The 13297-nt window shown below is 42.4% G+C and overlaps 1 protein-coding gene across 1 annotated transcript in view; it reads left to right on the forward strand.

Annotated features, from left to right (window-relative positions):
* Positions 1 to 8150: 8150 nt before the first annotated feature.
* Positions 8151 to 13297, forward strand: part of Zdhhc2 (zinc finger DHHC-type palmitoyltransferase 2) — a 55841-nt gene continuing 50694 nt past the window's right edge. Inside the window, exon 1 of the mRNA XM_051182294.1 lies at positions 8151 to 8620. Within this exon, the coding sequence (XP_051038251.1) occupies positions 8494 to 8620 (127 nt within the window). The 5' untranslated portion in view covers positions 8151 to 8493. The remainder of the gene's footprint in view (positions 8621 to 13297) is intronic.

Genomic DNA, 13297 nt, shown 5'->3' on the forward strand with positions numbered 1-13297 from the left:
GCCCTTCCCTATGCCAAACCCCTTAGTCAAACTCAGATTTCCTCACTGCAGTGCTTGGAGGAAAATCAAATTCTAATGCTGGCAATTTGGTTTATTTTAAATATCTAGCCTGAAATATTATGTCACAGAGAATATAAGATAATATTTTGCCTTCTCTTCCATATCTCTGGAAACAGATTTAATGTTCTTACAAAATGAGAACAATTCTGTTATATAATTGACATATTTTTTTCTATATGAAGGAACATTATGGTAAAAAATAATCTCACCCACCACTGTCTATTTAAGATTCTTTAGTCTACCTGTGGTTATCTTGAAGCTAATAACTATCATCGTAACAATCATCGTAACAGAGTAACTTTGTTTGTCATAAAACCTAAGAAATGTTCAAGTAGTTAATGTGTACCAGACAGTGTGAATGACCCACTGTGCTCAGCTGGGTCTGAGACAGTAAGTAATTATCTTCCTAGAAATGCTACAGAATCTTAGTCCTCATCTATTCATCTTTTCCCTCCCCCCTCCCTTTCTCCTTTCTGTCCTTCCTTTTGTGTATGTACTGTGTGTATATATATATATATATATATATATATATATATATATATATATGTATATATATATATATGCATACACATGGATGTTTGTGTGTGTATGCTTGTTCATCTGTGAATGTTGTGGACTCTCAAGGTCAGATGTCTTCCTCCATAACTCTTTACCTTATTTTTTGAGGCAGGGTCTCTCGCTGAAGCTTTACTATTTTATTGAATTCAAGGGAAAACCAAAGAAAATGAAAACTTACCCAAACATACTATTTTGTTCAATGCACAAAATCTGAAATCTCTAAACATTTGGGATCTGAACCTCAACAGTGATCCTGCATGTTTGAAAAAGTTTCAAAGCCATGTTATCTCGTAGTCCATATACAAATAGCTTTGACTGTCCACTTCCAATGTAGTATTTTTATAGTGTGGCCAATTATCAAGAAGTGGGTTGAATATGAACAAACAGAAAGGCTTTATCAGCCAGTGAATAATCTAAAAAATATTCAGAAATGGACTGTCCAAGCAACAGTTGAAAACAATTGTAGAAGTCCCAGCTGTAGGATGTAATTTACACTGGATAAATTCTTGCTGGGGGGAGAATTCCTCATAACCACATTTTTTTTTACTACTAATCCAAAGTACACATGTTTTTTTTAGTTAAATATCAACATTTAATATTTATTTTTATTTTAACTGCTCTTTTCAAAAGCTGGGGTGATGAGAGAGAGGAGAAACTTCTGCTTACTTTTTTTCTGATTCCACAATTTTAAGTTGTATTAGAAAATCTGTCTTCAAATTCAATCTAGGTCTTTGACAATACTTGGAAATATTCACTCAAATAAAACATTGTTTTTAAACTTAATAGAGATAACTTTGATTATTTTTTTCTTTTCTTTCTTTTTCCAGGAGTAAGTGCCTTGAATCAAAGTCAATTGGGTTTACACAGATCACTGGGCATGATTTAATAGTTCACAGCCTTCCATATCTGTCATAAAGAAAATTAGGCTGCTAACCCAGCCTGCAACTCCATAGAGCCACTGAACTTAACCAGCATATTTTAGATTCTTCAATAGAGACCTCATCAAGTAGCCAACCAGAAAGAATTCTGTTAGCCCTGGGTGAATGTAGATCAGTCTGTGCCCCAAGGCTCATGTTAGTCAGAAATGAGAGAGTGCCTCCCAGAACTTCTGGTTTACAATCTAAACCCAGTGTTTCCCTTTAAGAGTTTGTGACGCTAGTTAATTCTTCTCTAAGTTTCTTGAACACTTTCAAAGTAATCCTTTGTACACAAGTTTGTTCAAGACTATGTTATCTCAATTGTCACCCAACTGTTCTTCAGTCTCCAGACTCATCTTCAAGTAAAAGACAGTTCCTAGTATCATAAACCTAAAAATGTCAACTCTCCATTGCATTTTTTGTTGTTGCTGTTGTTTCTGTATAACAGTAATGATCAGATGTGGGAGGGGAAGTCTTTTCTTTCTTACATGTACAAATATAAAGCTTGCCTTGTAAATATTCAGAGGAGATACAATGTCAAGTTCTGTCCAACTCTATTGCCTGTGGAGAAGGAACCATCCCACATCTGCATTGCCCAATGGAGTTGATGGCCATGGGAGGGTATTGAACACTGGAGATGGCTTCCCCAATCAAGGAACTGAGCATTTTATCGTATTTACATTTAGCTTTTCATTTTATTAGAATAGGCATGTATGATGGATGACTGCTAAGTGGGCAGTGCAGGTTTGGAAAATATAACGTGGTGGATTTGGCTCCTGTATCTCTATTTCTCAGAGTACCTCAGCTTCTTGGCTGAATGGATCTGAAGTATCCTGAGACCACAGCATCCATAGCATGTGTTAAACACACCCTCATTTTATACTATTGTACTCAGCAACCTCTTCTACCTGCATGTCCTAACACGCACACACACACACACACACACACACACACACACACACACACCTCCAAACAATTTGCCTAGCAACCTCAGAACCTATTTCCAACACTGATCTGCACTGAGCTCCACATCTGCAGTCTCTGGACAATAATAAAAGCTTTTCTTCTCCTAATAATACTGAAACTTAGACAAAGCTATTTCCAATGTATCCAAGTAAGAATAATGGAAATACTGGTCTGGCCTGAACTGGTCCATATGCATTAAGGAAAACTGTGTCTTTCAAATGAACTTTGTGCAAGAATGCACTATTTACTATCTTATGCCTACAAATAATTGACCATGCATATGATTAAAATCAAATGCATTATGGGAAGGGACAGGTACATAGGAAAAGATAATATACAACCTAATCTCTCAATCAAGATGGGGAACTGCCCAAACTATGCCCCTTAATAACCAACCCTTTCTTCGTTTATATTATATGAAAAGACTGTAGCCCAGGGCCCTTGAATACCTTTACCCCCCCAGTCAATCTTGAAAGTGTATCCCTGTTTTAAAAGATCTTTTAAATATATGCAGTGTGTGCAGGAGCGTTCATGCACATGTGCATATTCTATAATGCGTGTGGGGGACAGAGAACAACTTGAGGAAGTCAGTTCTCTGCATCTACCCTATAGGTTTTGAGAACTGACCTCGGGTTCTCAGGCTTGTGGGCAAGTGCTGTTACCCATTGAGCTATCTTACCAACACTGTGTACCACTTTCATCTGTGCTTTGCCCCATGTGGAATTATGTGATCTGGATACTTGTGCAACATGGTGTGAGCCCTTGTGCTTGGTTCTTTGGATAAAAGGACAAGGACCTAAAAATACCCAGCCTAGACCTCAATACTGCTAACAAATCCGTGGATACATGCAATGCAGAATGAATCTAAAACTCTGTCAGAGTTGTAAACATAAACACACACACACACACACGCGCGCGCACGCGTGCGTGCGTGTTTTTTCTAGGTATTCTGTAGAATCTACAGGAAGACTGAATAGTCCAGCTTTAGCAGGAACAAGAGAAGCTAGTGCATGGCCAAGATGCTGGCACCAAAAAAGGCCTGCCTAGAATACCACTGCCATCCTTGGTATCACCAGGGTACTTGCCGCCACACTATAGAATTCCACTGCTGCTGGTCAGTCTGTTGGCCTTTGGATGGTCACTGACAGATGGCAAATTCTTCCATGGAGCTTTGTGCCATTGTTTTTCCCCTTTAAAAAGAAATCTGTTCTATTTTGTTTCATATTTGAAGTCTAGATTTACATACACATGCATAGGCATACACACGCAGTTATGACAAAGAAGGGACTCTCTAGAGGGGGAAAGTAGAGGATGGGAAGGTCTGACAGAAGACGGAATGGGGAAGCAAATGGATGGCATGAACAAAGTACAGTATGTGTGTTGGGAAAATGTCATAGTGAAACCCATGATTTTGTACTCCAACTAACAAATTAATTTAAAAAATTAAATTATTTTTAAACTATCCATATCAGGGATGCTGATCTGTGAAGGGGGACATTTGCCCACCTTTGGAGTTAATGAGCTCTGCCCTTTCCCACTTACAGGTAAGAGAAGGGATCGGTTTAGGCAAGATTAATTATTTAAATGAAAAATTATCATTTTCAGATATTAGTCTTACTTCACATTACCCAAACTGGAAGTGGAATCCAGGTGATTTCCCATACTGAAAGATTATTTTTGCCCTTTTAATTTCTACTTAACGTTAATATTTTTATTCATTAGCCACTAAATTATTATGTGATTCTTATAATTATAAGCAGTTTTAATTGTGTGAAATTAATCATTAAGTCATAATTTATAATTGCTATAGTGAAGTTAATGTTTCCTGCTATTTAATCTATGAAGAAAATGCCAAGAGAGCAGCACTACTCAGGATGCTCCTGCCATCTAGTGGCCGGACACATTAACAAGCGTACAGACACTCCAGATTGCTTGATGAGGATTGACCAGTTTGCCCCCATTTAGGATTTTCTCAGTGTTTTCACCCAATCGGCCACATAGCAAAGCATCCTTAGACCTTGGAAATGGCCTTTCATGCCAAGCAATCAATTACAGAAAAATTGAAAAACCTAACTTCTGAGAGCCAAGGTGTTTTTCTGCATCAGCATCTAAGCATTGTTTCACTCCAGTGTTTCCTAAGGCAAGACTCTTCCCTAAGAGACTTTCCTTTTACATCATGTTTGGATTCATACATGTTCTTTTATCACCATGAATATCTTTGTCACTGTACTAGCAAGGGTTTCTATTGATGATGAAACACCATGACCAAAAGCAAATTGGGGAGGAAAGGGCTTATTTATTTTGCTTACACTTCTACATCACAGTTCATCACTGAGGGAAGTCAGGACAGAAACTCAAACAGGATGATGGAGGCAGAAGCTGATGCAGAGGCCATGGAGGGGTGCTCTTACTGGCTTGCTCCTCATGGCTTACTCAACCTGCTTTCTTTTAGCACTCAGGACCATCAGCCTAGGGATGACACCACTTACAGTGGGCTGAGACATCCCCCATCAGTCACTAATTAAGATGCCCTACAGGCTTGACTACAGCCTGATTTTGTGGAGGCATTTTCTTAACTGAGGCCTCCTCCTTTCTGATGACTCTAGCTTGTGTCGTGTTGACATCAAAGCATCCAGCACCGCTACTTATAAATGTGCACATAACCTGGGACTCACCAGTGGGTTGCTGGTTCAGCCTCCCATCTCCAAACTGACCAGCTTCACTTAAGAAAACAACAAAAGATAGTCTTTCAGCAAGGGGAAAGTGACCAATAGATGAAAACAGATCATACCCCAGCATCATTCCTTCCCGTCATTGTCACAGGAGATTGTACTCATAGAGTGTCATAATTATAGATAACCATACAATCATTTTTTACACATCTGAGAATAATAAAATTCAGAATATATTTCATAGATACTCTCTTACTATAATGTTAATCACCGAGAATATTTTCAAGAGGATATGGTAACTGTCAAGCAAGGGACCAGATAAATTCAATAAAGGTGGGTGTGGTGCATTGACTGAGAAATGAGATTAGGCTGCCACAGGTCTTAGTGGAGTTTGGTTCCCTCTAGAGATGCAGTGGGTGTGTGGCTTCTGGGCTTGACTGGAGGGTTGATTTCTTGATACTCACTATTCAAGAGGCTCGATGAACATTTCAATCTGGATCTGAGATTTGGAGTGTTAACCACAAAGACAAGATGGGATTATGAGTTTTGGGACTGAAGAACGGGGGAGGGATGCGATACAAAGGCAACCATGACTAAGAATCCGTCTTAGAACCAAGATCTGATCACATGAGCACAGGAATTTTCCAATTTATGAAGAGACTGCCTTTGAAGTGTGTCCTCAATTCCATAAACTTCTGAGTGGACCCTAGCTCTCCTCTAGATTCCTCCTCACTTTTTTCTGCCTGATTTCATTCACCCTCATCTTGCAATTAAAAAAAAAATAACTAAAAATTAGAACAGAAACTTACTTACCTCTGTGAAGAGTAAGTTTCTGATAAATTGTGTATGGCCTTCAAACTGTTTGCCTGTGGAAGAGGGGGTCAAAGGCTGTCTGTTCCTGAGAATAAAAGTTATCCTCCCAAGCTCACGAAAGCCTGGTGTCTAGCACTGGCTACTAACCAAAGAGCTTGCGTTTGCGCATGCCTGTTTGTGCCTGTCAAATTAGAGGCCGGGCTGAAATGAAATGGATCCTGTCATTGTGTGGCTTCAGACAGGATTCTCCGTCTTCCTGTGCTAGACATTTTCTGAGATAGCAGTGATTACTCGGCAACTCAGTTAATCACAGCGCCCTTAACGTAGCAAAGCATTAGAAACACTTCCTAAGTATCGTGTGAACAATGGATGCTTTAGAGAAGTAAAAATTATCCTCTAAAGATGCTAAACCTGCACATTGTTTATATTGAAAACTGTATAAAATAAATGTTCCCCATGCTCTGATCTCAAGCCCAGAAAGACTGTTAAAGATGACACGAGTGTTATTGGATATCTGAAGAGGCACAATGGCACTTTCTGCAGGGCTCCCAGGGCTCGGGGTGGAGTTGGTCTCTTTTGAGTCTACAGTAATGTATATTAACTGTCACCAGTGCCTAGCTCATTTTCAGGAGGGTATCCTGGTTCTGATATGGGAATTTCAATTCTTGTTAGTCTCATTATTTTATTTATTGGAGGCTGATGGAGCCACACTGAACCCAGTGCCTCAAAAGTCCTAGCAAGCAGCGTATAGGGGAGCTACACCCTCAACCCCCTTATTCTATTCTGATTGAGAATATAAAGTTGATTTCTATGGGAGGCGCTAAGGATAACAGGGGAGTTATGTTTTCATTCCAGTCCACTCTACCCTACAAAGAAAGTGACTCCCTGGAATAGAACATTTCAATGACTCAAAAGTGAGATGAGATTGTGTCTGTATAGTCATATGGTAGTTGCTTCATGGAGGTTGGCTATTTATATTTATAATTAAAATCTGTTTATTTGTATTGTATTTTATTTACACATACTATATTTATATTTATATTAAAACAACAAATAATTGTTATTTAACCCAGTATCAGGATGATAATTGACAATCCAGTGGGACTTAATCTGGGCTGAATTTTTGTACTTCAGTATTCTTATCACGGTTATGGAGTAATTGCATTTAATATGGTTGTGTGGTTTAAATATAAAGTATTCGCTAATGTCATCTGGTACCTCTTACACACACACACACACACACACACACACACACACACACACACACACAGGCAATCTCAGAAATACGTAGCTTTTTCCAGTTAACTGTAGGATGTTTGTTCTAACTACTATTAGGATCCCTTCCAGTGGTTTTGGCAACCACTTTAAAATCTACTCTACGCTAAATTTAGAATTGCCACCATAAACAAAACATTGTCAGGCTGGATGGGATGAGAAAGAGCATAGAGAAGAAATCACCGACTCTTGGGACAGGCTAGCAGTAAACTTACTCTTAGGTCTCTAAATAATTTAACACAAAAATGAGAATCTCCTCCCAGAAAAGAACCATGGAGCCTAACTCTAGTTGTCAGTGGATTCACAATGCAAAATGCAACTTGCTCACTTGGCAGCCTCTGGCAACCCCCTTTGGTGGCGATCTGGGCACCTGGGTAGGCGTCCTCATGCCCAAACACCATTATTTCACCAGTTTGTTCTGGAAACTGGTCGTACTTTGGCTGCTTTCCGCCAGTTTACCGGCACCCACAAGTTGAAATGAGAATTTTCCAGGCAGGACGCAGGGAAGTGAGAATTTTCCGGGCAGGATGCAGGACCACCGGCCTGGGCGCTGAACGACTTAGTGGCATAAGTCCTTCCTGGGCCTGGGAGGTGAGGAGTGGGGTCACAGCTGGCGACAGTCCCGGGGTCGCTCTACCCCCTCCCACGCGCGGCTCTGCGCAGTTTGGCCCTTTTGATCCGGGTCCGCGCTCTGGGAGTGGCTTGAGGCTAGGGAGGGTGATCCAAAGCGAGTGTTGCTTCTCAGAGTAGTCCCGCGATCCAAGGCCAAGCGCCTGGACCTGAGGGCCAAGGTCAGCACCCGGTGGCCACCTCGAGTGTGCCTGTGGTGGCCCGAGGCGAGGGTGGCCAAGCGTCCAGGGACGCAGCGGGGGTCCCAGCCCAGAAACCCCGTACCCGCCTGAGGGCGCAGCCCGCCGCGCGGTGGGAGGTGGCGAGGCGGGGACCGGGCGGGGACCAGGCGGGGGCGGAGCGGAGCTTCCCGCCTCCTAGTCGCCTTCGTCCTCCCCCTCAGAGCCGCCGCCTCGGCCGGGCTGAGCAGCGGGAGTCCGCGGCGTCCGCTCGCAGCGGCGGGATGGGGAGCTAGCGCCACGGCGGCCGCAGTGGCCGCAGCGCAGCCGGCCGCCGCCCCCGGGCCTGTCCCGCCGGGTGCTCCGGGTGCCCCAAGCCCGGCCCCGAGCCAGGCCCGCGGGCGGCGGCGGCGAAGGAGCTGGGCAGGTGTGTGCGGCTGGAAGATGGCGCCCTCGGGCCCGGGCGGCATGCGGCGGCGGTGCCGGCGGGTGCTCTACTGGATCCCGGTGGTTTTCATCACCCTGCTCCTGGGCTGGTCCTACTACGCCTACGCTATCCAGCTGTGCATAGGTGAGTGGGTGGTCGCGTCCTGAGCCCCACACCAAGTCCCCCGCCGTTCCGGTACTGCTGCCCCGCTCTGCGATCGCTCCCACTTTGCGCATCTGCCAGGCTCCCCAGCACTCTGGGCTCTGCCCTCTGACACCATGTCTGCGGTCCTTTCCCCCCATCCCCTCACTGCCCCCAACACACAGCAGAGGTCGGCCAGCTCCTCTAGACCTCCTTTCGCTCTGTCACTACCTTGGCCTCTCCTGGCAGCTTTCGGGTTACCAGGTCACCTCTACCCCAGGATGCACAGCCTGGAGCACCCCTGCCTGCTGCCTTTTGCTCACCACTGCCTCCCCAGCCACACCCCCTCGTTGGACAGGACAGGACCTGGGACCTCAGTGGTCTGTGCTTGTCTGCAGCCTCAGTGGAGAGCTGGGGCCAGGAAAGCTGCTCTGGAGGCTGGAGGGCTGAAAGCCTAGCCAAGAATCAGAGCTGCGCCAGACCCGCACAGGGAAATGCTGTCCTTAGGCTCCCATGGTAGAGCCAGAATCATTTCTGATGGCAGCAGCTCCACTTTTTAAAAAACTGTGACAGTGCTCACGCGCGTCGTAACTGCCTTTTTGGTTTGAGGGTTGATAATTAGACACTTTCTAAATCATCATCATAATAATAAAAAGGCAGAGGTGGTGAGCCGCTAGAAAGTATTTTTTCGAAGACATATGAGAAATATAGTATTGTAATTTGGATGCTGGGGTATATGGAGTGGAGCTAGGAACCCATCAGCTGAGCTTTTTACATCCCTTTCCAAGATAAGGCTTCTGAATTGGTGGGTGGGGCACTTTCAACGCTGAAGATTTTTTTTTTTAGGTTGAGTATGCATAAGCGGGGAATACAGTTATGGTGCCTAATGTAAACTTTCTGTGGAGGTTTCGTGAAAACCTGATGTATGTTATCAGGTTTCTGCCAGTGACTTGTTAATATTTTGTCTGATGTTCATCCACTGAACTTACCATATGTTTGCCCTTTAAGTGTGATTCTTGGATGGGGTAAAGGGGATAAATAGGGCCCTGTTGAGCAGTTTCAAAGCGTCATGCCTGAAACGAAAAAACCTTATCTGAAGCCATCTTATCTCCACAGGTTGGTCCTATGAGAAACAGTGTCAACATGACACACCAATATAATTTTGATACAATATTCAAGATAATTGAGACAATCTTCTCATTTTATAATAGTCTGTAAATTTCCTATTATTACTTTGTTGGCTGGATTCAGAAACAACCTTTTAAACCCAAATTGAATTTGTTTTGATTAAAAAAAAAGAAGAAAGAAAGAAAAAAAACAGGCTGGGCTATCCTGACATCTTCCTAACAATGAATATAAATATATTTAATCATGTATAATGAATAGGAAGAATGCTGCAGAAAGAAATTACAGTTTCTGTATTAACAGTTAATCTGTAAATAGGTTGCTTATTGATACACAGTGTGTGTGTTACATAGCTATTGAGAAACTTTGTTGCATCTTATTCCCTTACTTCTGAGAAGCAGTATCATTTGTTGCAAAAGAGGAATGGCCTAGAAAGCCTTCTCTATCAAAATAGCTAGCTTGTTCTTTATTATCACATTAAGCTAAGAAGCTTAGCCTTGCTAAAAGGCTCGTGTCCATCAAGAGGAAGCATTTGAAGGTACAGAAAGTGTTTCTTCCATCACAGGTACCAGATGCTCCCTAGGAGGTTTCATTTTATAGCATAAGACAGGGGACAGTCCAGGAACTAAGTAGAAAATTGCTTTATATATGAACCATGGTGTTCTCTCTCTCTCTCTCTCTCTCTCTCTCTCTCTCTGTGTGTGTGTGTGTGTGTGTATGTAGTGTTTGCTTGTGTGCATGTGTGTGTAGGTTCACTCACCTATGCTGGTAGGTGTGCAAGCCAGAAGTCGATATTGGGTGTTTTCCTCAATCAGTCTCCAATTTCCCTTTAGAGACAGGGTCTCTCACCTGTTCCTCTAAACTGGCAGGATCCACCTGTCTCCACCTCCCAGAGCTGGGATTGCAGGTATACACCCATTTAGCTTTTATGTGAGTTTGGGACCTTAAGCTTTTATAGCACTTTACCCTCTGAGCCGTCTCCCTGAGCACCTTGACCATCTTTTTATTTGTATTTTCATAATTTTAAGATAACATATTTGTGAAATCTGAATCACCCTTTTCATAAGCAATAATTTGACTTAGAAGAACAATTTCCTAGGTGCCATGGACTCTTACTGATATTTGCCTGATAAAGTACCCTACCACTTCTTGTCACTTGCCCACCTGTGGTGACCTAAATGCTTGCCACAGTAAAAAGCAATCAGGAAATCGACTGCCATAAACAAATAAGTGGTCCAGACGTATGCCCCCCACAAGTTGTTAGGAGATGGTTTTAAATATTTCAGTTGTCATAAAAACAAAGGACATGGGTGTTATAAGGCAAAATTCAAGATGAAGGTGAAATTTATATTGGAGATGATGGCAGTTGATCAGTGGTACTCTCCAAAAGCCTTTTGCACTACCTAATCTTGGTTGGTTGAGAAGTTGAGGTCAACCATACAGTTCTTGTCTAGGCACAGGGAAAGAAAGATGGCAACCAATGTGACAGATGCACACGGCCAGCTATTACTGCTTTTCACAAAGGAAATGGGAGAACCAGCCTCCAACCCCCACTCTCAAATTAATCACATGTCTTTCTGCCCTGCCCTCTGGGGATTTTTTTTTCCTCTTGTAAGTTGTTATTTACAGTCATTTTCCTCAAATTTCTCCTATGAATATTGGCAGGGTTGGGATCAACGGATAGGGGCCAGGGACTGCAGAGTGAAGTTGGTAACAAACAGAATTAAGCAAGCAGGGTGATTTACCCTGGTCCCTCCTTCCACATCTGCTGTCAGCCAGTGATGACCCTGCATATAAATTACTCAATGCCCTTTGCTGAATGAACTGCAATTTAGGAGTAGTGCTTATCCTGGTATCCTTGGAAACTGACGATAATGATTCTCATTACGGTTAGTTTCTATATTTAACAGAGTGCATGTATGTGGCTCTCTAGGCACTTTCGCAGTGAGCATAATTTTTGCTTGCTGTTTGTATTTTACAAAAATAACTCATCTCTTTTGGAATGTGTGCATATCAGAAATACATGGGTTGTAGAGGTGATGTGTAAGAGTCAAGTATTTCAGGTAAAATTGCTTCCAATTCTGCCAATAAAAGGTCAAGTAGGGTTATTATACTGGTGATCACGTAGAATATGTTTATATGGTTTGCTAGTTAACAAAACTCTTTTATCATACCCCTCCCATGTTTTCCTTTCTCTCACTTTCCTGTCCCTTATCAATCCACTTTCCTCTTTCTCAAGCCCTTATCCCCATCCCTGTTTCTGTCTTGTCTCGCCTATCTTAGATCCATCCAAATATTAGCCATCTTGTTTTCTACATGGTAATGTACATTCTAAGGGTTCAAAGTACAAGGGTGTATGCTGAGAATGCAGAATTAGAAGAATGAGGGTATCTGTAGCCTGGGGTATGGTTTGAGGATATGCTGGACCCAGTGTGTGTGTTTTACAGAGCCTCCTTGATAATTAATATGGAAACATTGCTTGCTGGAGAAGGTAATTAAACATTTTCCTCTCAAGTGCTAACATGGCAAGTGGATTTGCATGTTTTTATACCTTTTGTCTTGCTATAATTCCAAATCTACTAAAAGCTCCAAAGATGGTTATACCTTTGCTGAACCATTTGGGTCTCTGGTTTGCCTTGAACATGCTTTGCCATGGTTTCATCTTAGGCAAATGCTACTTTTACCAGTGGTCAGGGTCTGAGTCATTTCTGGGTTTCAGGCCTTTTCAATGAATTGAAAGTTCACACAGATTGTAAAGGAGTGAGCAAATTTTCCCTAAATGGAGTGTTCTGCAAGAGACTGCATGAATGAAGATACTCAAGGGACCATGGTTATTTCCAGGGCTCTTTTTTTAATGATGTATAATGGAAGGTAGCTTTGGTTACAAAGGGGTACAGTTACAAAGAGCTGCACATGGCTCTTCCCATCATGCATCTGGTTTAAGTTGTATATTTGCCCTCTTATGCATAGGCAGGAGATGGTAAGCGGGATATATTCTCTAAAGAGAACATAGTCTTGCTTTATTGTTTATGTACCCCAAGCCAGTTCAAGCTGAACTGACCCTTCCAATTTTCTACTGGGTCCTAATGGGAGGATGATTGAATAAAGTCTGTCTGAATTGGATAATTATTAAGAGGAAGAAAAACTTATTTCATTTTGGGAGTGCAGTATGCATGCAGCTTGATGTTGCTTATAGGTTACTAAGTCTCACATTGGCAAACCTGAGAGTCTCACACTGGCCCAAGACAAGGGGGTTCCTAGGTTTCTATATTATTTCTTATGTTTTCCTGGATATCTGTAAGACAATTAGTAAGTTTCCTTGTGGTTTTACTTAAATCATTTCAAGCAACCATAACAATCCCCAAAGCTTAGAGGGAGTGTAGGCCAACCCTGTCCTGATTGTACAGGGAATTTCGAATACTGCAGTCACTGAAAGTTCTGTGTCCTTCCAGATGTTTCCTAGTGGGAGGTGTAACCTGTGGCTCTTACCACTCTGGTCAGGTGTCCTAACCTCTCCTTTCCCACCAAACCAATCACCAAACTTCTTAGCTCTTG

The sequence above is a fragment of the Phodopus roborovskii genome, unplaced genomic scaffold, assembly GCF_943737965.1.
Source record: "Phodopus roborovskii unplaced genomic scaffold, PHOROB, whole genome shotgun sequence".
Taxonomy (NCBI): domain Eukaryota; kingdom Metazoa; phylum Chordata; class Mammalia; order Rodentia; family Cricetidae; genus Phodopus; species Phodopus roborovskii.